Source organism: Brachyhypopomus gauderio, chromosome 10 (genome assembly GCF_052324685.1).
Source record: "Brachyhypopomus gauderio isolate BG-103 chromosome 10, BGAUD_0.2, whole genome shotgun sequence".
In the NCBI taxonomy this organism is placed as follows: Eukaryota; Metazoa; Chordata; class Actinopteri; order Gymnotiformes; family Hypopomidae; genus Brachyhypopomus; species Brachyhypopomus gauderio.
The window spans coordinates 19,657,311-19,683,721 of record NC_135220.1 but is presented as its reverse complement, the minus strand read 5'-3'; the positions used below and the strand labels follow the sequence as shown (position 1 = coordinate 19,683,721).

The 26,411-nt window shown below is 42.8% G+C and overlaps 1 protein-coding gene across 1 annotated transcript; it reads left to right on the top strand.

The window, feature by feature from the left end:
* sppl3 (signal peptide peptidase 3) lies at nt 1-25,976 on the top strand. The gene is made up of 10 exons (XM_077020355.1): nt 1-593; nt 18,477-18,554; nt 19,803-19,894; nt 20,105-20,224; nt 20,357-20,435; nt 20,884-20,996; nt 21,398-21,504; nt 22,294-22,648; nt 22,871-22,980; nt 23,314-25,976. The coding sequence occupies exons 1-10, from the start codon at nt 571-573 to the stop codon at nt 23,383-23,385; spliced, it is 1,149 nt and encodes a 382-aa protein (XP_076876470.1). The 5' UTR covers nt 1-570; the 3' UTR covers nt 23,386-25,976.
* Nucleotides 25,977-26,411: the final 435 nt, after the last annotated feature.

Below are 26,411 nucleotides of genomic sequence, written 5' to 3'. Positions count from 1 at the left end.
GGCTGCAGTACTGTCGGCCACCGGATGGTTGAGCTTATCCGTGTACCGTTTCTGTAGTCAACAGACGCTGCTTTGCAAACCTTTTTGGCAAAGGGCGACGCTGCGCGTTCTCGCCATAGAAAACAAAGCGACCTGCACGGCTCTCATTCGGCTATAGCCAGGCGAACACACCGTACCTCCATGTGCAGACCAGAAAATATATCAATCGAAAATGGATTTACAGATAGTGTAAAGGGCCTTTGATACCGAGGCCTGTTTTGACGGAGGTTAAACGGCAGCCAGTCGCTGACAAAATAGTTTTTTTTCCTTTCCCCGGAGTGCTTTGTCTTGTCCAGCTAGCCAGCAGAGCCATCGTTGTCATTTCTGTAGCGAGCTGTTCAGCTAGTGTCTGCTGGCTGGTGCGCCACGGAAGACACCGCCATGTTATTATCACAAGGGCTTTGTTAAGAACGCGAGCACCGAAGCTGTGGAGGAGACATAATTTCCATCGGGTTTCGCCGTTTTGCTTTAGGGGACCCGAACCTGCGCTAGCTCCAGCCGCGGACCCCACCGACCGTTGTGCTCGGCGACATGGCGGAGCAGAGCTACTCTTGGTGAGTGCGCACGGCCGGAGTGTGAAGGCTTCGCTAGCTGCCCGGCTAACGTGGTGGTGGTGTTTTTACACCCAAATGTTCCGTGTGTTTTAAAGGCGTCTGCGTGTTGTCACGATCAAGTGTTTTGTTGTCCGCACAATTTAATTATTTTTTTGTTACAGCGTCCACACCAGCGGCGAGCTCACGTCGAGGTTCGAGGCGTGTTTTTGCACTCAAACGCTCCGTCTGGTCGTGTGAACGAAACGGTTCGGCACAGTGGTTCGCTAAGCTAACCGACTCGAAGACGGTTCTGCGAGTATATGGACGCAGAGGTTTTAGCCTGTGGTCCCTTTTCAAACCCAGTCAGGCGCCGCGGCTCGGCCCATTAACACAGCGCCATGTTTATGAGTTCGCAGTAACTAGCCGTCCGAGTTAGCTAACTAGCTATTAACAAAGAAGACTCGTTTGGCTAGCTACATGCTAAGCAGGCTAACTAGCCGCTGCTCTTACCACAGGCTATAATATCTGCCTGGCTCTTATACTGTCGGCCTGTTTGGCGTTAGCCAATGCTGGCTAGATACAAACGATGTATTTTTATTTTTTTTTGCTTGAACTATTTGTGATTTACATTTTGTTTGTTTATTTTATGTTTTGGTGACTAGCTGGATAGTTGTGCAGTTTCAGCTTGTATTTGGAGCTGCGTAACTTGTTAGCGTGTAAATGCTAACAGTTGCCTTTGGGTTGCTGTTGTGGATGACTGGCTAGCTCGCAATGCAAAAATTGCGGGTTTAGCAAGTCTAGCTCGGCTTATCCCCATATTTACAGCGTATTGAATGCATGAAGTATTCATATTTCTCTTTTTTATGTGGCAAGATTCCGGCTTTACGGTTTCATCACAATATTCACTTACTTCGGCGACTAGATATGTTTTTCACGGGTTTGCCAATTGTCATATTTTAAGATAGCTGATGGTACGGAATTCGTAATTTTGATCCCACCAGTTTAATCATTACATCCGTGTAACTCAAACGTTTGATTTTAACGTGGTGAACATGAGTGTATGTGAACTTCAGTTGTAAATTGATTGGCTGTACATTTGACATATTGTCATTTCGACACACATTAGATACATCGATTATTCAAGCCAAGGAAACTGACAAATGTCTACAGGCCAGACAGATACATTACCCATCCACCAGTAACTCGTACATCTTGGACAATATTTCACATCGCTGCCCTGATTTTCTAAACACAAATACACAGATGTGCCGTTTAGTCTTATTTTGAATAGTATTAACATGTCACTGTGAGTAGAGTTGATCCTTAGACCTCCTGCACAGTGCATGTTCTATAGTTTTAAACTCCTCTCTCACAGAACTCATAATAGTCTGCATTTTAAACACCATATCAAGGTGTGTCAACCAAGCCCCATTGTTTGTCTGTTTTCATCTGCCCATTCGTTAATTTCTATCTATGGTCCTAAGCAGATTTGACATTTACTTGAGATATAGCTTTATCACTGTTGCCATGTTAACCAACCGGTTTGCCAGGTACAGATTAAATGTGGTTTAGTTCCATGCTGTCTGGGAGATATTAATAGTAATCCTCCATTAAAAAGTATAGTATCGAACTGGACTAAGTGTGTGTCATGAAAACCGGCACAGTAGGTTTTAGCTATTGAAATGCAACTGTTTGTAGTATAATCCATGCCACTATTTCTTAACTTCCTTAATAATGTCCACTGTACAAGATTGTAGTTTTCATTCTCTAAGGTGCTCCATCTTATCAGTTAATGGTCAAGTCCCTAAAGCATTGAGCCTGTGGATTTGACAGATGCACAACGCTAAACTGAATGATGCTTTGGTCCTTTATACAGGTATTCTGTGAAACTAAAGTTTTCATTTAACAGAGGAACTTCAGGTTCTTTTGTGTAATAGAAATTGGAGTCGGAGCTATTCTTGTGATAAGTCTTGACTTTTGGCTAAAAGGGGAATTCTTTGGATTGTTGAAATAATTGAAAATGCAGAATTGCTATTCTGAGAAGTAAAATCATTGAAACTGGGTGGGGAAAATGCAGCTTTTTAAAGAATCGGACCAAATCAGAATATTTCCCAGTGACTGAGTGGAACCCGGGTCTTAAATGATTAAGTTCTTAGGACCGCAAACTTTTTTTCCTTTACAGTAGTTTCGTGGTTGTCTTTTTATCTTGCAGTGTAATGTTTTGTGGAAACGAATAATTGTCAAGACAGATGGGTAGATCCAGATTTCCATCGCTGTAGTGTTATTAATATTAGAAATATAAATAAAATAACACAAGCACCTGTTGCTTTCTAGTTTGGTTTAACTTTCATGTGAAGAATACACACTCGTACAGCTTGAGTACAGTACGCTTTGCAAAATGTCAGTACTATCATTGCAGGAACGCAAAGGCATCTATCATTTAGCTTTTGGAACATTTCCTAATGCACTTATTTTTGACCTAAATCTTTCCTCTCGGTCTGCTCAGTCTTATTTACACCTGTTGTCTTGCCCCAGATTGAATGATTCTGAAGATATGAATCTGAATAGTCTTAAATCGATCAGGATGTCCACAGCTGTCCAGTTACACAAACATTACATATTTATGTAAAACATTTGGCATTACTTGTTCTAGAATTGCATTTATGTTCTCTGTCGATGCTGATATTTCCATAAGACGGATGCTCTAGATTAATCCGGCGTTTTTCCTCCCTGGCTTCAGCCGATGTCATTTTTTGACTGCTCCCGGCGATGCCTGAGCACTAATCCTATAACATCCGAGGTGGTACAAGCATGTAGATCCGAGCCTCCAGCTGTTGTGTAGCAGTGCACCAGCACTTGTTAGGCAGCTAACTGCTGAACATGAGGCCCGAGTTAGAGGGCTATCTGGGATTGTGTGTGTGTGATGTTATTCCAATGCTCTCCTTGGATGAAAGATTAGACCCAGTGATAGATGGATAGATCCATCCATCCCTTCCTTTGGGAGGTTTCCCTCAGGGAAATTAAAATTTCAGCAGCATCATGACTGTAATAGAAGATAGCTTAATCTCTATTACTACTACTAATAATGCTAAACCAAGCCAATGTTGGTTCAGGTGCTTCTGAACTGTTGATTGAGCTGTTTTAAACTAGCTGTTTGAAATTTCTAAACGTTTTAAAAGTAGAATTTGGAATTTTAGCGTCTTGCTGTGACTTTTTGGGGGGGGGGGGTAGCCTTAATATGACGGACAACTTCGTGCTTTTAGAAGCATATGACAGTCATGTGTGTCCAACAGCTTTCTCTATAGAAATTAATTGAATAGATTGTGGCTTGCTTTCTAGAAAACTTTGATAGTCTCACATTGTAAACCTTTCGAGTGTCCAAGTCTGTTAGATATTTCAGGATCGCTTCGCAAATGGCTGAAACCCAAGCACCATGATCAAATCCTACATGATACTGCTTCAGAAGAAAGTAATGAATGGCATACTTTGTCAGTGTGTAATGATTTGAAGCAGAATGGGTGGTTTTAACTTTAGAACAAAGTCTTTTAAAAGCTGTTGCTTAAATGGAATACTTGGCGGCATAGTTATGTCTGGTATGACCGTGATGAGAAATGGTTGAAAAGCTGCCTAATTTGGATGAAAATGTGTTCCCGCTTTACAGCTCTGAGGTTCAACCTAAAAAGACTAAGTTATTGTGAAGCCTGGTTTTCATTGTGAAGATATTTAACGAGCTGAAATATTCTAGAATGCCGTAGACAGTCATACTGACATGATTAAAGCTGCCACTGATCTGCCTGTGAAGCAGGTGTGAAGTTTTTGCTAGTGTAGTTTTGAATGTTTAGTCTTAAGCTTGTTGAGTGAGATCAGTACACAGCGAAAAATCTTAGTCATTTATGTGAATGAGCACAGCCCAGTTATGATGCCCTGTAAAATGAACACCTGCTGTAATGTTGTGTGCGTCAGCTGGCCAAGCACTTGAGTTGTCATTTAGTTCTGTAGTAAATGTGAATGTCCTCTTCATCTTCATATAGTTATGCTCAATAAAACATCTGGAGTTCTGCAAAACCTCAAACGGCCAAATGATATCAGAAGCTGTTTTATAGATTGCATTTTGGGGGTTCTTCTGATGACATTTTAAAGTCCAGTTGAAGATGTATGATGATTACCCATACATGTGTGTCCAGCTCACATGTCATTTAACTTGTTTAAACTGTCCCAAAACTCCCAGAACGTTGCAGAGAGGGAGTGAAATTAATACACTTTGAAGATGCTGAGAGAATGACCCTTGGCCTCTTTACTACAGCGATACATAAAATGTAAATGTCATGCTAAACAATTTACCACCACTAAAGACTTCTGTTAGTGACTGCAAATTTATTTCTTCAATGTTAACATTTCTTTTAAATTTTACTTTATATTTTTATTATTTTGAATGATGTGTATTTAATAACAGACGATATGTTGGCAGGAACCTGCCAACACCACGCCTACCACCTCCCTCCAACACAACAAAAGGCTAATAATACCTTTGCTGTCTTTAGCCTTGTTAACTGATTAAAAACTCAAAATTCCAATTCTGCCACTGCCAATTAATATGCATTAAAGAAACACGGCCCTCCATTGCAGGAATTACACCGTCTTTGGATTAACAGATATATTGGGTTTAAATGAAAGGAGTGGTGAACCACAGCATCCACCTGAAGCTGTTTGAAGCTTAAAGGGTTCAACCACTAGACATCAAACCTCTCCTCCAAAATCCTGAGTGGCACTTTGAATGGGCGTTTAACACTGTAAGACACCAAAGTCACACAGACATGAAGCGCTCTGAACCTTGGCAAGGTAAACACGTTTGCTTTCTTCTTTCCTTTGAAATGACTGTTGAGTGGGCTTACAGGTCCGTTAGCTACAGTAAAATAGATTTCCTTAAGTTTTGTTTCCTTCAATAGTTTTTGTTTTTGCTGTTTGCTAATGGGCTTCATTTTATGGTTGCTATCTCCATCTATCTCCGTTCGTTTATAATGCCACCACAATTTTTTTTATTTCAGCATTTTTTAAAAGTATATAAAAACATTTGCCTTTGCTTTAATATTCTACTATGAAAATCTTGAATTTCAAATTGATCAGGTGGAAAAGGGGAAAAAAACAATGCAGAAGTACTGCTGTCTGAACATTCATAGCATTTACTGTATAATATTAACCTATGTGGTGCAAAAGTAAACTGAAGGAAAAATGTGGTTTGATGGAATTTTTGATTGAAGCTGGAATAACTTTTGAAATAAAATTTCACTGCATCACTGAAGTGCTGAACTTGATCTATTAAAAAATGTATATATCTCTGGCCCTCCGTTCTCACTGCATAACAAAGATGCATCCACAGTGTTTAATTTCTTCAGATGTTTGTCCTGTTTGTGTTGAGAGCAAGTTTTATTTTATAGCCTCTTGGCCCGGTATCTGTCTACTGTTTTCACCATTCAGGAACCTGTTTATTTGTAAAGATGGAGCTCTTTCAATACCTAAATAATTTTTACAAGAGGCATGTCGTGATTACAGTAGTGTTGCAAGTATTTTATTTTTATCCATACACAAGGCAGCACATTTACATGCAAAACACTACAATCTCTGCATTTGTTGTGCCACCATGTGGGTGATTATCATGTTGGACATCGGCATTGTGTCACATGTCATGTTAGATATACATGTCAGATATACACCATCAGACCTAGTGTACAGCTGACACCAAAACAGGCTCAGTCAAAGTTGCGCAGTGTGCCCATACACCATGGACCTCTGCTACTGAACAGATCTAAAAGGCGAACTTGGTAATGTTAAATCTTTGACACTTGCTGTGGAATTATCCCAATGTGCTCTTAAAGTTTAGAACAATGTGCTCTTAAGTCTTATTTATACCAGTATTCGGTCGCCTCCAGTTGATGGTAGGGTTGCAGCGGTAACCGGTTTCACGGTATACCACGGTATTAAAATGCACGGTTATCATACCGTGTGCGTTTGCTTATTACCGGTAAAAAGCAAGCCAGCGGAGAAACTGACCCGCGCATGCGCAACTCCGCTCCGGTTCAGCTACTCAGCACACAGCAGTGACAATGGCAGAAAGTGCATCAGACTTAACACATTTTTTAACAAAAAAAAAAGCTAAACTAAAATCAGTGGCGAAAATGACGTAATCGCGGTGGCTCCGCCCGTGCGCGAGGGTCTCGCGCGCTGTCGATTCGCGAGGTCGTGCACCTCTCGAATTTTGTAACTAATGAACAAAGTCATGTTTGCAGGATTCATACACGTTTAAAAGGTGGAATTAAAACACTTGTACGTCACTTTAAAGGTCCGTTTCAATATTTCCCAGCACCTTAAACTTAATTAAGTTAAATATTTATACATATACTCGAAATAATTCGCTTTTTCATCACATTATTTAATGGTTGTTTATTTCCAAAACGCCCAATCTTAACGTCTTCACGTTCTCTCATGTTTCGTCCTGGAATTAAAAGAGGCTCGTATTTGTTAACGTAAGACAAAAGAACTGTGCGGAGTCGCTTGCTACGGTCACTAGTGAAAGTATAAACCTAGCTTTTTATGGTCCTTGCTTTCACTGGATGTGAAAGACGCTATTAATTTACATGCGTTCAAATTCTAACGTACCTGTTTTTGATATGTTAAAACCAGACTCGGTGTGAAAACCTTAAAATAGACATCTCTATTGTGATGATGTCAGAAATAAATCCTCTCTTCCTGCAGTATCTGTTATAGTTATGGTTGTATAGTTGTACTGCCAAGTTATATTCCAACTTGGCAGTACAACGGACGTTTACAACAGTTGTTGATCAGACACTGACCCAGGCTCAGTTTATCAGATATTAAATAATTTAAACTTAAATAATTGTACTGAAATCCATGATTTAGGTTTCACTAATTTTGCAGTATTTATATAAACATGTGTACGGCTTATTTTTTTAAAGGACACATTTTGTATACAATAGTTCCAGGTTTCTACAATAAATAGTTAATTGAACAAAAATAACTTGTTGTAATTTCTTTAAGGGTCGGTGTATCTTTTAATAATATACAAACTAACTGTGATACCGTGATAACCGTGATACCGCGGTATTTTCTGAGACGGTTATCATACCGTGAAAATCTCATACCGTTGCAACCCTAGTTGATGGTTTGATCATTCTTGATTAAATGTGACTTTCTTCCTGGTTACACGTACTGCTGAACATGTGTTTTAGACATGCTGTTTGTCTGAGGTAGACCTCATCGTTAAGGGGAAGTCAGAGCTCTTGTTCCACCCCACACCTGCGTTTTTGCCTGTGTTTTGGGTTGAATGTTTCCTGAACTCAGTTACCATCTAGATCTTTCCAGCATGCGTTTGGCTGGAAAAAAAAACAGCACAGATTCACATGGTCTCTTCATTAGTGTGTGTAATGGTGGTGAACTGATGCAGACTCTCACAAATGAAAGAAATGTCTATTGGCTTAGAGTTGAATAAGAACTACACAAATCCACCAACGGTGGCTTGTTTTTAATGGTCCGCCCCTTTTGTCCTCCTGTGACTTCTGTTCCTCTACGAGTCCTGCCCAGCAAAACCTAAAATAGTTTTTCTGTACACAGTAAAAATATTTTGGATGAGTTGGCTATCTTTCCTCTGCTTGCATATGTTTCCTTGCTACATTGAACTTTAATCTTTAATATTAGGTTTTGAAACTTTTGAAAAATACTGTTGGCCTATTTTCTTTTAATTTTCAACTTGCAGAACTAGTGTCCATTTTATCTGTACTTTAATATTTCCATCTATCCAAACATGATTATTTATCCAGGAACATTCGGCTATTTAGATTGATTTCAACTTTCTATCTTACAAACCACTTAATGTCTCAGATGTGCATTTAATCATTATAGGAAATGACCACACACTGGATTGCATATTGGATCGTTCCCTGGTTGTGGACTGTGGCAGCCCATCCTCACACCCTCCCACCCCATCAAAACGTTTATATTAAAATATAAAGTTTTATATAGTTAGAATATTTATAATTACAATTATGCAGAGTATTTCTTTCCCCTTTTCAAACTGTGAGAAACTATTGCAGCAACCATAAAGTGCAGTGCTACACCCTATTTTGCTTCTGACACAGTTTTCTGGTTAACATGCCAAACATGAAACTGAAAATGCGCCGCTGCATGCAAAAAGTGCCTTTCTTGGTGCACAACAGACAGAACTTATCTTTTTAATTGCATACAGACTCATTATCATTGGAATGGCTTCTGATCTTCCCATTCTAAAAGAGACTTGTTGTACCATGGGCCCACACATACTTGACTTCTGTTCTTGTTTACAAAAATGCCAGTGAAGTCTGCACAGGGCCGTAGTGTTTCACCTCCTGGACTAGTTAGGGGCTCTAGAAAAGGAACTAGACACATGGAGCCATAAGCACCATCACAAAATCTTCACCTTCCCATCCCAGTTGCACCACAATGCCATAGCATGTAGCATCACACCAGTAAGATCAGGCACTGGTTTCCAAGAAACGTGCATTATGCTCCTATTTCAGAATGAAATCTTGAGTTTCCACTACTATTAAGAAGCGGTAGAGTCTAATTTGAGTTATGACGTGAGATTTCACAGCTGACTTGGCTTCTTAAAGCCACTGCATTGTTCTGTTATCACTTTTTTCATCTCACCTCCACAACTGATCCAGAACGCAGTAGTACAACCAGTTCACAATTCTTCGAAGTGCACACATCACTCCGCTGCTGCGTTTCCTCAGCCTGCATTAGATTTTAAACCCCGATACTTGCATACAAAGCCAAGAATGGACCAGCCCCTCCCTGCATGATTACATGGGTTGGAGCCTGATCCATAGCCTGAGACCTTCGGATCTCAAGTGTGGTTCAGCTTGACACTAGGGCTGAACGATTAATTGCATTTGCGATAATTTCGCGATTTTTTAAAACGCGATTGTCTAATCGCACAGGCTGCGATTTAAACTGGTCACGTGACTTGGGAGCGAGCCGAGGACGAACGGAGCAAACCCGAGCAGGAGGCAGGGAGGTGGAGAAGTGAAGTTAACACAGCGCACTTTAACTTGTTGCACAATGGCTTCAGGCTCGACAGAAGCTGACACAACTGAAAGTCTAATACCAAAGAGGGGCAGCACATAAGTTGTGTGAAATTACTTTGGCTTTTAAAAAGATGCTGCTCAACGTCAGGTACCCTGCAAAACATGCCTTGCTACTGTTGCTACGACGCGAGGTAACACTACAAACCTTCAGCATTAAAAAAAACACCACAAAGCCTCGTATGATATTTGTAAGGCTAAAATGCCAACGACCAGTGCTGCATCTTCAAATACGCCAGTGTTTCTCTGCGCTTATACAGCTTTAGTATGCGGTGAGCAGCGAAATACCGTAAAATCACGCATATAGGCGCAATAAGATTTAAAGCACGGATGAATCGCGAAAGCGCGGATAGCTTGACCGCGGTCCAGCAGACAGGGTTCACTGACCGAACCGTTTGAAAGTGTAACTCCTTATGGATGTAATTCGAAGCGGCACGCTGAAATAACTCTGACAGTAACAGAGTTCATAGTGAAGGACATGATGCCCGATAATATAGTGAACAAGCCCGGCTTCATGGCTTTGTTAAACACACTGGATATGCGCTACCAAACGCCCTCACGCACATATTTTAGCCAAGTTGCTATACCTGCAGGGTTGCCAACTCTCACGCATTGAGCGTCTTAGACTAAAAAATTAGTAGTTCGCTCTGGCGCCAACCACAGGCGATCGATCGATCACGATATAATAATAATACTTAAATTTAGTCCATTTTACACCCAGTGGCGGACTTAGCAATTTGGAGGCTCAAGGCGAATTTAGCTAGGGGGCCCATCAACATTAATATGCAAGAAATAAGTTCAGGTTCACACTACAAGATTTTAGGCTGGTTTTTCAGTCGCCGACAGAAACTGTGGTCGTGTAGTGTGAACTGCTGAAAGACGCTCGCCGAGTGGCCGTCAACTCATCGGAGACGACCGGCAGATATCTAGCATGTTTAATATCTAGCATGTTTCATATCTAGCCCAGTCGGCGACTGTGAGTCAACAGCAGCGTCTAGCTTCATACAACTTTACTACAAGACTGTGTTTAAGTTATTGTGACAGCACTGGAGAAATAGTGCGATTGACTATATATATGTTCACTGCAATGGAGAGATGAAATAATTCTGGCAATTTGGGACTATGGAGTGGTTAAACGGTAAAAAAAAAATAATAATAATAACGAAAATGTGGAGTACATGTACGTTGTTTTTATTTTCTTCGTGGTGTTGCTGGTTCTCGCGAGTGTTTCATTTTCGTGTTCTCGTGTTTTTGGACGGCAGCCAGATGAGTCGGCGATTCCCCAGTCGTTTAATTCGTGAGCCCACGTCACCGATCAGTCATGTAGTGTGAAAGCCACAACAACTGAAAGACTTGCGATTACAGCACAACCAGTCGTGTAGTGCGAACGGCACAAAAACCTGATGACTGAAAAGTCGTGTAGTGTGAACCTGGCTTTAGCTAGACAAGGGGGCCCTACAGTGGGAGGGGCCCAAGGCAATTGCCTAGCAACGCCTCTATGCAAAGACCGCCTCTGTTTACACCCCCCCCCCCCGTCCCGCAACCCTGTATCTGAGCTGTATAAAAAATGCCGAAACAGAGTTTCCTGAAGTGGAACAATGGGGAAAAAATCGCGATTTTTAAATCGCAATTTATAGATAAAAAATTGCAATTAGATTATTTTCCAAAATCGTTCAGCCCTACTTGACACCATGCCCTAAAGTCCATTGGAAGAGGGATATCTAGACTATATTCTCTGTCTTGGCTCCCAGATGGTGGAATGAACTTTCTTTGGGAACAGCAGAATCTCTTGCAGTCTTTAAACACAGAATGAAGACTTGTCTGTAAAGTATTAAAATAAGCATCTTGCGCCTATGCAAATTTTGTACAGCTGTTTAACTGAACATTACGGCACTTATTGACATTGTACTTATCGTTGTTTGATGTACTACTTTTCCTTTAGGTATTTGCATCGATTTGTGTGTTTAGCAGCATTGTAGTTAGACTATTGACACAAACTTGCTGTACTGGCTAAGATGCACTCTATGAGTAGACAAAGCTTGTAAGTCGCTCTGTATTAGAGCATCTGCTCAATACTGAAAATGTTGTTTATGAATGACATGGTGGGCAGCCAAATTTTTATGATGTGAGATTTCACAGTTGATGGGTCTCTTGAGTACAGTGTGGTGTATCACCTTTTTCATCTCACTCGGAGTTAAATGTTTTTTTTCCCCAGGTATGTTTTAAGCAGTGGGGATTTAGCTAGAGCTACAACTAATGATTATTTCAAAAAATCGATTAATCGGCTGATTGATTTTGCGAATAATCGATGAATCTGGGAAAACAGTTGATTTTCATGTCATTATTCAGAAATAGAATAACAGAACAAATAGGTACTTACAATAATTAAATAATAGTTTAAATTAAATAACATTTATTAATAAATTCTAATAAGTTAAATTAAATAAAGAAAAATAAGTGGATCTCTGATTAAAGGTGCAGATCATTCTATTGAAGCCTTCGTCTTCAACCATGGACAGCGGCCTCATGTCAGTGATGATCATGGTGAGGATGCTTTCAGTCAAGACAGTGGTTTGTTGTGGTGTACATGTCTTTCCCATCATGAAGCCCGTCATTGTTTGCTGTTTTTTTTTCTGGAATGAGATACTATATAGTATGAGTATGCATAATTTTAACAGGTCAATAAATATCTGGTTTTATTTGCAGTATAAGGTTAAGGCATGCACGTTGCCAATAGAGTAATTAAACACAAGATACACACACACATTGGCGCAATATGTAGCACAGTATGTAAAAACAAATAATTACACGAATTTGAGTTGCTCTTGTTACCTTAATCCCTGTCTAAATGCAAATCATTCTGCCTTGCTCCTCACTCCCATACAGTGCAGTGTCTTTATTAAAAAATGTAAACTTGAAGCTTAATCAATAATTACCACCATTTTGTACAAGTTATATGTATTTATAAAGCACATTTAAACACTGCTTAAGCTAATTAAACTAAAATAAAAAGTAACACACGTACACTGTCATTGTCCAGCTAACAAGAAAAAACGGCATCAAACCATGCTATGACGGTTCACATAGTGTGAGTGCGCCGTTACGTTTCCTCACTTCAAAACGAAACAAACTCAACTTTTATTGACTTGATATTGTAGTAATTTACCTTGCTGTTGAGCTCCTTTCACTCTCGTCGGTGAGTCCAACATGTATCATCGCCGTTGTGCTCCCGTGCCGAGCCAAATCACTTTTGCAAAGCTTGCATGTTACACATTTTTTGGTTGTGTGAAGCGCGAAGTGCTCCCACACTTTTGAGGACTTAAGCCAAATATTTTTCTCTGCGTTGGTCATGTTTCATTTGTACAATTTATATACTACTTAATGTTAAACTTATTCTGAAGAATCTGGCTCCGCCTCGCTTTTTTTTTTTCCTTCCAGCGTTGACAAAGAACCGCAGGTGACGTAAGCTAATATGACAAGGAGAGTGAAACAAATCGTGCAACACAACGAATCAATAATGAAATTCGTTGACAACACTTTTAATAATCGATTATCGATTTTATCGATTCGTTGTTGCAGCCCTAGATTTCGCATGACCCTGGTAGATGGTTGCTGATGCATTTTGGATTTTGGAGGCACACCATGTGGTCCTCACAACCACCACACACATTCCACATCCCTGGCTATAGGCTGCATGGTGGTCGGTTACTGGGGTCACCGTGTCACCTCCTGGGCTGAAGTTTAAATCCTCCGTAAACACTATTTGCTCTCCAACGTCTCGCCTTTTGCATTTGTCCGTTTTTTCCTGGGGACTTGCAGGCCCAGACCTGCTGGAAGTATTTTAGGGGGGTAGTGAGTATAGAACTGAGGAAATATACACTGCCGAGCAGTGTGTTTTCACAATGCCTGCGTTTCGTCCTACCTGTACATAGAGTAGCAGTTACACTTCCCTTTAATTCATGATCAGTATTTCACCATAAATAAACTATTCTTGTTATTGCTTCACTTTAAATAAGCTGTTTTCAGCAAAGTCATACAAACTGGTTGCAGACATAACATGTAATACTGTGTGTTCAGTCATAAGGCCAAGCCTGATGTAAATATGATCTGCTCTTCTGCCTGATATGTTGGCCAAGGGCATTTTAATAGTGCTTCTTGGCCTGTTTGAGAATTGAGGTTGTGAAGTCCAGTGCATGCAAAGCTTGTTTCTTGTGCTGAAGTCTAACATTTCCAGCCAAAGTCTAACATTGCATGTGATGTGGTTATAATTTAAACCTTATTTGTTTGTTTATATTAATGATGACTGATTCATTTATTTGCATCCCCGATTGGTAATTGGCTTGGTCAGTTTCTGTAGCTCAGCCCCTGGAGGTTTGTGGTCACTTAGGCTTGTGGTCTTGCCTATTCATTAATATTGTCCTTTGCTGATCAGTGTTTTTGTAATTACATTTCATTTGATCTACATATGGTTTGCATGACATTTTGCTTCAATTCTAAAACAGTGATGCATTTGTTTTATTCAGACAGCAAGTACAGCTGTGCTCATAACTGTCTTCATTGTCTCTTAATGACAAACTTTATATTAACCGAGAGTAAATCAAGACTCATTTATTTATTCCACACATTTCATGTTGAATGCACTTAAAGTACTTTTTGATAAGTGCTTCAAAGAAAAAAAACATGGAAGTTGGTTTAATATAAGTAAATAATAAAATATACTGGTATAAAGAATACATTAGTCCAGTTGGGGGGGGGGGGGTGTGCTGAATTGGTATGATCTCCTTTGGGGTAAAATAAAAAAATAAAAGACAAGACTCGTATTGAAAAGTAATTTCCTGCTGTTGATGTTGGAGTTTAGTGAAGTAATATGAACCTAAATGGCCCTCCTGAGTGTGAAAAAATGTGACGACCAAACTATCTTGATCCTGCAGAACTCCAATTACAATTGTTTAAATTGGCAATGTGATGAATGCTGGAAACTCATTATGTGGCTGAAGATGTGTGGACACCCCTCCTAATTACTGAGTCCAGGTTTCGTTTGCAGTTGCCAACAGGTGTTTTAAAATGAAGCATGTAGGTGGGTGCCATCTCTGCTCAGAGTCCATTTGCTGGTTCTTTCCTGGTCAACTTGGTGCTGTTATTGTGAAATGAAGTCACCTAGAAGCAGAAGTGGCTGTACAGATGTCAACCACACGGCCTCACAGAGCCAGACCGCAGACTGGAGCGTGTAGTGTGGGGAAACAAACGCATTGTTCTGTTACCCTACTCGGCGACCACAGAGCTGCAACGTGCCTCAACATATATTTGGAAGCAGCGTCAGCATGAGTTGAGGGTGGGGGCGTAAGCCGGAGTTCACTCTCTGCTGTTCCAAGTGTCAGCTGGGGTGGTGTGGAGCACACTGCCACTGGACTCTGGAACAGTGGAAACACTATCTGGCATTCTGATGGAAGGATCAGAGTTTGGCGAATGATGGGAGATCAGTGTTGACGCAACACATTCTGGTAGACACTGAAGTTTGGTGGAGGAGGGATAATGCCCCGGGGCTGTTTATCAGGCCCTGGGCAAGGCATTAGTCTTGGGTAGTATTGATATTGCAGCATACAAAGCCATTTTGGATATCCCATGCTTCCTTGTACCAGCGGTTTGGGAACACCCTTTCCTGTTCCAGTGTGCCTGTGCCCAGGGCAGAAAGCAAGATCCGAAATGGCTTGATGAGTTCTGGTATGGAGGAACTCTAGTGGTCCGTGCTAAGCTCTGACCTCCACCCCACTGAACACCTTTGGGATGAGTTGGAATGCTGACTGCAAGGCAGGACTTCTCACTCAACATCAGTGGAGAAATGTGCACAAACCTCCAATGACAACAAACCACACAATACAGATGTTGTGCTGTTCTGTACAGGTAAAACGGAGCTTGAAGTCTATGGTTGCCTGTAGTGGTCATGTTTGAGCAGGGCAGAGCAGCGATGATTAAAACCTGGAACGTGCAGGTGGAAACATTCCAACTGATGACCTGTTTTGCCAAGTGGATGAGGATCTTCTACACACCTGACACGAGAGACGCTCTGCTCTGATTTATGGAAGCGTGCCATCTCTTCCTGCTTAAAGTCGCGTGTAGAAGGATTCATTGTCCATGATGGTGATCTCTAAACCCCAATCACCACTGTGCCAGGCCTGTTGGAAGTCGGAGGAGTAGTACCAACTAACAACAAGAAAGGTTCAATGTCTTGTCTTACCAAAGCGTTAGTAAGAGCCAGCAGGTACCTTCTGTCTTAAGTACACATGATACTGCTCCTTGCCTTACCATGACACTCCTGTAGTGTCGATAATTAGGGTAGATATAAATAATTCAGGGAAGAGTCTATACTTCTACTTCCTCTTGTTTTGAGTGATATTTGAAACGGGAACGTCGGGGATATGGGAGGGATTAAACACAAACTGAAATCTCCTCCTAGCCTCACTGTTGAAGTCCGGCGTGGGCAGCCAGAACGTCTCCTAGAGCGAGAGTGGACCGGGGTCACGGCCACTTCCTGTGGTTCTGCTGTGTTTGGTGTCCAATGTATGTGCTCCAAAATATCTGGAGATGACTTAAGAGTGTGTTGTGTGGTTTAAAAATATTTTCTGGGTTTCCCACACGGGAAGCTAATGAGTAAATGGAGCTTGCATCAAGAACGCTTGAATTGGTGGAAAATGCTTGAATATTCAAAAACCTGTAAGAGATGTGGCCCAAAGATGAGCTGTTATAGGACTTCTTTTATGGGAAGATGTAGAGCTGGGCGATATGACCCCCCAAAAAAATCTTCTATTGCAAAAAACAATTGTAAACAAGTGAGAACATCCAGTAACTTTTAGAAGGCTTTCTCCAACATAGTTTAAGCACTGACACAATGCACCCTCAAGCTTAAAATAAATAAATAAACACACCCTCAAAAAATAGATATAAATAATTTGGTGCCCTTTTTAATAAAATGGAAAACAAATACAATTTAACAATTGTTGCATGTTGTGTACTTAGTCACGCTGTCTACATTTAAGATTAAGAACAGGGCTGCCCTCACTTTAGCCAAAATTCCAGCACTTTTCAAACCTGGAACACAATGCAACATTAATTTTTGTCAGGTAAATGTTCCTTCCCCTGTTTTTGAGGGGTGTTTCTTTATACTACCACATATCGTTTCGGACGTATAAAAGCTTCCGCCGTTCGCGCAGAGTGTGCGGAGCCGCGCGCTACGGTCACTCGCGAAAGTATAATCCATTGAAGCGGGTTCGGTAACCGAGGCAGAAACTGCTTAATCCAAAATATCCCGCGGAGGGAAACTTTATTCACAACGCAACTGAACAATAGCACTCTTCGCGCTCTCCCTCTATCGGTTTCAAACACACCTTACAGCGAGGAATTGTTTGGTCTACGTCTGACGCCGCAAAACCGAACCAACTCCAGATCACGAAGCTAGTTGCTCTTTTCTTGGGCACAAGCTCCGCCTTCATGTTTGTGTGTTGAGGGTAGATGGGTGGGAGGTGCTAAACTCACTGAACTACGGGAGCCCACAGTTCAGCGTCGGTGGTGCAAATTAAAACTCAGGAAATCGATTTTCATAACACATCGTCCTTAACTGTAAATTCGAATTAATAGATAATATCGATTAATCGCCCAGCTCTAGGAAGATGTAGGAATATCTTATAGGAAGGAAATAAAATTCAATTTTTACAGCCACTGTCTACAAACCGGTCTCAAAAGCCAGGGAATACAAATGAGTTTTTAGTTTCTTTTTAAACAAGTCCTTTGCCCATGGATATTATACTCACTGCGTCAAAGAATCCCACAGCGTAGCAGCATGAACCACGAAAGCAAAGGCACCCCTGTTGTCTCCTTGGGACTAACTACATCGACCAGAAGACCTTTAGTGTCCTAACATTTGAATAAAGAATCATCCACAATGTTGTCTCACTGTGGGGATAAAGCTTTGTAGCAACAAAGACCGACTGGATTGCAGGTCGTGATCTTAGTGCTGCTCCTCTACACACACTCCTGCTGTTTGTATTGATTTACCAGATCCAACGCTAATGTGATGGTGGAGTCATGCTAGCTTGTTAACAAACATAAATAAATTACTTGGTCAAATATGATTGTTTTTGCCAGTTCATCCACGCCTAAGATAAGGTGTTTGCAAAGAATAAAATCATTTTGCAATACTCATCACGGAAGACTGCTCTATGCAAATTAACACTGTTCTGTGAGCATCATGACCAATCACAATTCCACTTTAGAATTCTCTGAGTGCTTTGACCAATCGTAGTATTCACAAGAGCAAACGAAACTGGCTTTGGTGAAACACATTACCCATCATGTGTCTTTGATTTCCACAGTGCTTGTTTTATATAAGTGGTTAGGTTGGTCTATTTTTGAGATTCTAAATTCCTGTTGTACCTCTTACTGTCTTTTATAGCCCTGGGAGGTTACAATATTCAAAATGGGTATAGAAAAAAGATAATCCAATGCTAATTCACTCTCCGAGGTCTCTGTATGCAAATAGGATTTCAGAGAAAATCTTTGTGGGAAAGGGTCTGTTAAATTATTAACTTCTTTTTGTAAGCACCTGTTTAATTCCTAGACATGAATTACCCAGGTAAAATGAGATTTGATTGGTGCAGCACCTAAGAACATTATTGTTGAGTGGTGGCTGATGGTGAGGACTCCTGAAGTCACATCTCTGTTCTGAGTGCTTTTCTCTCTACATCTGAGACTTTTTTTTTTCTTCTTCTTCCCCCAGGGCCTACTCCCTTGTCGACTCCAGCCAAGTGTCCACCTTCCTCATCTCCATCCTACTCATTGTCTATGGCAGCTTCAGGTAAGCTTTCCAAGGCAGTGTTGTCTTCTTTTTTTTCTACTTTATTTCTTTAAATTCTTGTAAATTCATCTCTGTTGATGACCAGTGTGCCATTTGTTGTGTATGAAGCGTGTTATGTAAATGAGCCCCTTGTCTTGTGCTCTTGGGGTTTCGGTAAGAGCATGCTCAGTGCGAAGGCCCCGCCCACAATATCCCCTACCCCAGCACCTCTGATTGAATTACCTGCTCAGTCAGCCCACACCTTCATGTGTCTAGCTCAGTGGTCCAGGTGTTTGGACTAGTAATCAGATGGATTGCTACACAAAGCCACACCACTGCTAATTTGCCAGTGTTCAGCCCCTGAACAAATGCTCTTAACCCTCGGTTGTCGTAATTAAGTCATTTTTGGATAAAAGTGCTGGCTAAATAATGTAAATCAAATGTCGTGTAAATGAAATGTAGTGCTGTATCGAGTGTGCAGTACGGGAAGAGCTAGAGCTGTTGAGGGAGCGGAAGCGTGAGTAGTTCCTTGGGCTGTACCACGTTCAGATAGTGCAGGGGTTTGGGAAAGATGGATCACACCATGACCCAGGTCATGTCTTCATTAACACTTCTCAGAAAACCCATGTTCCAACAATCCTGGCATTGCCTAAATGTACGGATAATGAAATATCCAAACGTAAAAAGACTGTTAAAGAACATGTATTTCAGTTCTTGGTGTTGATGTATTTAATATGGTGTGGAAAACTGGTGCAATGGTGTACTGAGTTCATTTTTGTTTTCCTACTGGTGACTAATGACTCAGTACTCATGTGTTCTTTCCTTTATCCTGATACTTACTCGTGTTGTCCTGAACCACACTGAAACAACAGCACTGACGCCATGTGTGGAGGTAGGAACAGGGAGAGAGTTTGAGTGGAACCCTCCAGGTTGACCTTAGGAGAGCTTTAAGCTCTAGTACTGTGAGATCTGTGCAGAAGCAAACCCTTTCTGCGGGGTGCAAGGTAGCTTCTGTGTTCTTCCAAACACCCCTTCCACCATTTGAAAATTATTACAACTGTTCCCTGCCCTGGTATAAACATTTTATACCTGCTACCTGAGTCATGGATCTTTTCGAAAACAAGTGTTTCAAAAAGGTGAAAGCACCATGAAGGGAATATTTGTCTGTGCCGTCCCTCCGACTTCCAGAAGGCTTACAGAAGTGTTGGCACTGAGACTACACTTCCTCTCTCACTGCCCCCCCCCCCTTCCGCCCGTCTATGTGCTCAGGTCGTTAAACATGGACTGTGAAAACCAAGACAAGGACAAGGACGGGAACCCCACAGCCGCCGGTCCCTTCAACAACAGCAACTCCAACAACAGTGAGTCCAGCACATCTGCACTGCAGAAATTAAAACCGCAAGGCAAATTGTATGCGCGCATGCTCTGGAGTTGGGGGGTGGGTGTGGGTGTGTGTGGAGGGGGGGGGGGGGGGGGTGTAATATATGCTTATGGCTTTAGTTATCTTACGGTACCACTGTAGTGGGTTTAAGAGCATGTGGATGCAGTAATGGCTGAATGTGCTTCCTCAGGTATTCAGACCATAGACTCCACACAGGCTCTGTTCCTCCCCATCGGAGCATCTGTTTCTCTACTCGTCATGTTCTTCTTTTTTGACTCGGTTCAGGTGGTTTTCACCATCTGCACTGCAGGTATGTTCCCCACATGCGCACACACACACTTAAACACAACTTCTTACTCTCTTCTCTCCAACACACAGACCCAATTCATCAGCGCAGGTCAGTCACTCTGAAATGACATGGTTCCTCTCCCCCTCTCTCTAGTTCTGGCCACTATAGCCTTTGCGTTTCTTCTTCTGCCCATGTGCCAGTATCTCACGCGGCCCTGCTCCCCACAGAACAAGTAAGAGTCTGGAGTGTTAGTGGAGTCCTGCATGTTCAGGACTGCTTTGTGTTCTATAAATGTTGTATATGTGTAACAGGGTGTGTGTTATGCAGCAGTATCATGTTCGGGGGTGTGTGTGTAACGGAGTTAGTATTTTGCATGCAGGCTTGTTTGGCTGGTGTGTGGTGTGTGTGTGTGTGTGTGTGTGTGTGTAACGGCAGGTTTTGCATGCAGGATCTGGCCTCTGTATTTCTATGTGCAGGATCTAATATGGGTGTGTGTAACAGGATGTGTGTTCTGCAATGTAGTGTGTGTGTGTGTGAGAAGCGCGGTGTGTGTGTTGTATGCAGGATCTTGTTTAGCTGTGTAAGTGTAACAGGGTTGTCTACTGTCAGGATTTCATTTGCCTGCTGTAGTGTGTGTGTGTGTGTGTGTGTGTAACGATCTGTGTGTGTGTGTAACGTAGGATCTCGTTCGGCTGCTGCGGGCGCTTCACACTGGCCGAGCTGCTCTCCTTCTCCCTGTCCGTCATGCTCGTCCTCATCTGGGTGCTCACCGGACACTGGCTCCTTATGGATGGTACTTAGCCTACACTGTGTGTGTGTGTGTGTGTGTGTGTGTGTGTGTGTGTGTGTGTGGGAGGGAGGGTTGGGTGTTTGGAGGGGGGGTATGGGAGTGTCAAGTGTGTAGGTTGTGTTGGTGGGTCACTGTGGGGTGGGGGAGGCACCAAAAGATCTTGATACACTTGCCTGCAGGGTAAATGCTAACCTACATGTTGTAGACATGCCCGTACTAAGTATTGTTTCATTCTTTTAGGTATTTAATTATACTGCCAACATATTAGTGTGTGTAAGAAGCTTTTGATGTAATTGTAGGGAGGCTAACAGTCAGGGACAACTATGGCTTATTGTTTATTCATTCTTATCTATGTTAGTATTGTATTGGCGCTAGGTTTTCAATCTGCGGTTTGTGTTTTTCAGCGCTGGCCATGGGGCTGTGTGTGGCCATGATTGCGTTTGTGCGTCTGCCCAGCCTCAAGGTGTCCTGCCTGCTCCTGTCTGGCCTCCTCATCTACGATGTGTTCTGGGTGAGCACAGACACAATACCAGCACACGTGTGTCTCTCAACCCCAGGGGCAAAGGGGACTGCTTTCTTTAGGGTTGGGTTTATGAAGAAGTGGTTTCTAGATTTGTTGGTATGGTATTGCATACATAGGCAGTTATTTTTCCGACAACCTGATTATTGTGACGTAATGAACAGAACCTCTGGTCATGTGATCCTGAGGTCCTGAGCCATGGATAACTTTAGGAAGACGAACCATTGGGTCATGATATTTCCAAGAACAGTATGAGAAAATTGGTGGCAACATTTGGAGACTTCAGACTTGGGGCTGGGAGCTTGAGCACAAAGGCAGACCCGCTGAGCAGACCCACACTGTCTGTACAAAACAGAACACACACCATTTCTCCACAGAAGCAGGGCACGTATGCCTGGCTCAGTGGTACTCCGCTGACCAGCCCAGCAACTCACTGTAGCCAGACTGCTCATGGACTGTGGCAAATTTTGAATTAAAAAAAAAAAAAGATATATGCTGCTTGCCTCTTCCTTAATGCATATTGCACATGTTCTTCTGCCTGTCAATCACCTCCGCAAGCATGAGGGCCAGTCTGAACCGATACCGTTAAACCTCGCTGGTCTCCCATGACTCCGCCGTCTTCCAGCCACACTGGGGCCAGTTCTGTGTTGGTGCTCTTCCAGGCTGGACGTGTCCCCTGGTGTCTCTCGGTCCCCCGTCCTGCAGATCGCCCCATTTTACTCTGCTCCGTGTCTCCTGACGTGTGGACGCGGTGAACCGTGATCCTCTCTGCCCCTCCAGGTCTTCTTCTCGGCCTACATCTTCAACAGCAACGTCATGGTGAAGGTGGCCACGCAGCCGGCCGACAACCCGCTGGACGTTCTCTCCCGCAAGCTACACCTGGGGGCGGGCGTGGGCCGCGACGTGCCCCGCCTCTCCCTGCCCGGCAAGCTGGTCTTCCCCAGCTCCACGGGGAGCCACTTCTCCATGTTGGGCATCGGCGACATCGTCATGCCGGGGCTCCTGCTCTGCTTCGTGCTCCGCTACGACAACTACAAGAAGCAGGCGAGCGGCGAGGGAGCCGGGCCCGCCAACATGTCCGGACGCATGCAGCGTGTCTCCTACTTCCACTGTACCCTCATTGGATACTTCGTGGGTGAGTGAAGGGGGTGGGAGTGTGTGTGTGTGTGTGTGTGTGTGTGTGTGTGTGTGTGTGTGTGTGTGTGTGTGTGTGTGTGTGTGTGTGTGTGTGTGTGTGCACGCGCACAAGGATTTGTTCAATGGGTTATGGTTACAGTTTCGAGAGCTCCCTTTCTCTGTCTTGCTCTTGCCCCCCCCCCCCCCCCCCCCCCCCCCCCTTTGTCTGTCTGTCTCTCAGGTCTGCTGACCGCTACCGTAGCGTCCCGGATCCACCGTGCAGCTCAGCCAGCTCTACTGTACCTGGTGCCCTTTACCCTGTTGCCTCTGCTCACTATGGCTTATTTGAAGGTAGGGAGGGGGGGGTATCTGTGTGGGTGTCTGTGTGTGTGTGTCTGTGTCTGAGAGAAATATCTCCGGGCAGGTTGGACACCTTTCTTATCCAACAATTATCAAAAGGATGGTCATTATCTTTAACAAGTCTTAGATGTGGCTTTTTTTTTTTTGGAAACATTTTTAAAGATTTTTAATATTTCTTGTGGGAGTTTGTGGCGCGTGGAGTTTGGGGGTTTGTGGCGAGTGGAGTTTGGGGGTTTGTGGCGAGTGGAGTTTGGGGGTTTGTGGCGAGTGGAGTTTGTGGCGAGTATAGGCAAGCTGCCTGATGACTGCGTGTGTGTGTTACAGGGGGACCTGAGGCGCATGTGGTCCGAGCCCTTCCATGCCAAGTCCAGCAGCTCACGGTTCCTAGAGGTATGATGCCCTCTCAGCAACAGGCCAGCGGACGAGCAGCCTTCAACTCCTCCCACCCTGCAGACAGGCAGCCTTCGACTCCTCCCACTCTAGAGACAAGCAGCCTTCAACTCCTCCCACCCCCAGAGACAGAGAGAGTGAGTGAGTGTGGAAGAGAGGAACCACACTCATTCATCTTATCTATCCTTCCAACGTTCAGATGGAGAGACCGTCTATGGGATTAATGCAGATCTCAGTTTGATGACCTCACTGCCAGATGGATTCTTCTCACAGTGCACATTTCCCACTGTTTTTACTCACCGTTATTTTTTTTTTTTTTATATATATATATTTTCATTTTCAGGATTCTATCTTGCATTCTCCTGATCACTCTACCTCTTTTTCTTTAGCCATTCCCCCTCTCTCTCTCTCTCTCTCTCTCTCTCTCTCTCTCTCTCTCTCTCTCTCTCTCTCTCTCTCTCTCTCTCTCTCTCTCTCTCTCTCTCTCTCTCTCTCTCTCTCTCTCTCTCTCTCTCTCTCTCTCTGACTGAAAGGCCACTCTGGAGTTGTTTGCGCCACAGCTGGGGCTCTCAACCCCGTGTGCACTCGCTATTTTTGTTTGTCCATTTTCTAATCGCCATCATTTATGGATCTATGGACAGTGAGAACAATGTAAGTATTTTTGTTTCTGGAACAATGGACAAGAAGCTTAGAACGTCTTGACGAGGCCGAAACAGGACCAGCACACACAAGGCCACAGACACGCCCCCTACTTCTTTGCTCCTCCTCTCTACCTTCTGCTCTGCCCTTTCCCCTTAATATCCCTCCATCCACTGGCCCATGGCTCTTTTCCTCATTTAATAAGCCCCCCCTCCCCCCTTAGATCCTGCTCTTTGCAGATACATGTATTTTATTTAGAAAAGATTTTATTCTTGGCATATACAGAAATGATACATTATAAAATTTGAGTGTGTCTTTCCTTGCCTTTTGGAAGAGCACATAATTCTATGTATATATGTGTACACATGTATTTTGTGTGTGAGAGAGAGAGTGTGTGTGTGAACAATGATGTGTATGGATTTTTATTTTGGTTGTTTTTTGGGTAGTGGAACTGTTTTTTCCCAACCCTTATGTTGATCTTTGCTTTTAGATGGACTTGTAGTTGGGTTGAATGTATGTGTGGCCGACGGGAGGAAATGGGGTGTGTGTGTGTGTGTGTGTGTGTGTGTGTGTGTCCGTCCATCTCCAGTGTGGATCTGTGCGAGATTCACAGTGTACCTTGGTTCCTCTAAAGTCAAACAGTGACATTTTGATTCAGGCCTTGTACACAACTCCACTGAGACACCCACGCGACTGACAGCATGATGGGCCGGCCTCACTACCAGCACAGGGGCTTCAGTACTGAAGAGCAGTGTGTGAGGTGTGTGCGTGTCCTCTGGAATGTAAGGCATTACCTCTGAAACGCTGTTTGGGGTGTGTGTGTGTGGGGAGGGTGGGGTGAACTCACTGATGGTTAAAGGGTTGTCTGAAAACTACATTCTCTGCAGCCCAGAGATGTATACAAACACAAACCTTTTTGTTTTTTTGTTTTTGTTTGTTTGTTTTTTTTTTTTGCTCATTATTCTACCACCACTATTGGATTCACTACTCTTAAAAAAAACTGGAATTGAGAGAGTGTGTGTGTGTGTGTGTGTGTGTGTGTGTGTGTGTGTGTGAGCGCAAATGCAGTTTGCTGGCTTGGTTGTCTGTCTGGTGGGGGGGGGGGGTGTTTTTAAATGACCTTATTTTTTTATTCTGTGAGTTGTCTGGCCTTGCATGTGAAGTGTATGGTGTGTTGTCCTTCACACTGCGTTTCCTAGTGCAACCGCAACAATAGTGTCTCTTTGGATGGGACACAGACACAGGGTCAAAAGTTTGAACGGTTACACACACACACACACACACACACACTCGAAAATAATAATTTTCAGAAAGGACGCTGGAGTTTAATCAGAAAGCTTCTGACTGGTTTGTACATCCCAGCATTCACACATGGCCACGGAGCGCTCGGGAGTCACCCATGAAACGCTGCCCCAGTGACTCTGCCCCAACCATCATACCTGGCTGTGGACCACTAGACAGCCGGACCAGACATCAGCTGGCTCACAAATCCCAGTTCCCATCCCCTGCCAGCCACCCCTTGGACTTTATGAGAAGAAGGAGAAAAAAAACAATAAAAATACCCTGAGGATTATGGTGATTGCATTAAAATATTAAAATATTCCTTTTTTTATTAAAGATTTTTTTTGTTTTGTTTAGTTTTGTCCCCTTGCTTTTGTTTTCTCCTTATTTTCTTGATGGTGTACATTTTTCATTTTATACTTTTTTTTTTTTTTCCTTTTTTTTTTGTTTCTCCAGTTGACCTCCTGGCCAGCAGAGGGAGCTAAGTTCTAAGCTCTGTTGGTGTTGACATTACGGCCAAAAGGATTCTGTATAAAAGTAAAGTAAAAATAAATTAAGAACTGTGTAGTGAAACATGGATCCTGACAAGCTGTACCTGAAACATTTCATCTCCCTTAACTGGTCCTCCCCTCCATTTGGTCAGGATTCTGCTGTAAATAAACGTGACTCTAACTGTATCTCGTCTGCTAACCGTCTGTGCCTTTTACCTTTTCACTTGTATCGGGCTGTTTCAGAGTTCATCACACCTTTTTGTTGCCAGAATGATTCTTAAAATGGATTACAAATCCTTATCTACGCCTGTTTTTAAGGATTATTACAGGAGCTGTACTGTGAATTGGCACCAGTGCAATTGTTTGGTTGCTTTGGTTTGTTTTTTAAACTATATAGATGGATTTCCAACCTCGTCCTCCGCAGGCTGTCTGCTGGCTATGTAGCAGGTGGCTGAGAGATCAGGCTGGTGCCCGTCGTGTTGCCCGGTGCTTTTATGACCCACAGTTTCATGCACATGCCACGGCCGTGTGCTGCTGTGCTTTTTGATGATGGCACATTTTTTTAATTTATAAAGATCAATTTGGTCATTACATTAAAACGTTAGAATTAATAAAGGAAAT

Excerpts from the sequence above, each read along its gene's own strand:
- sppl3 (XM_077020355.1), top strand. The coding sequence starts at position 571 with ATGGCGGAGCAGAGCTACTCTTG. Across the intron at positions 594-18,476 it reads GCGGAGCAGAGCTACTCTTG|GGCCTACTCCCTTGTCGACT; the intron begins GTGAGTGCGCAC and ends TTCTTCCCCCAG. Across the intron at positions 22,649-22,870 it reads CCTCATTGGATACTTCGTGG|GTCTGCTGACCGCTACCGTA; the intron begins GTGAGTGAAGGG and ends TCTGTCTCTCAG.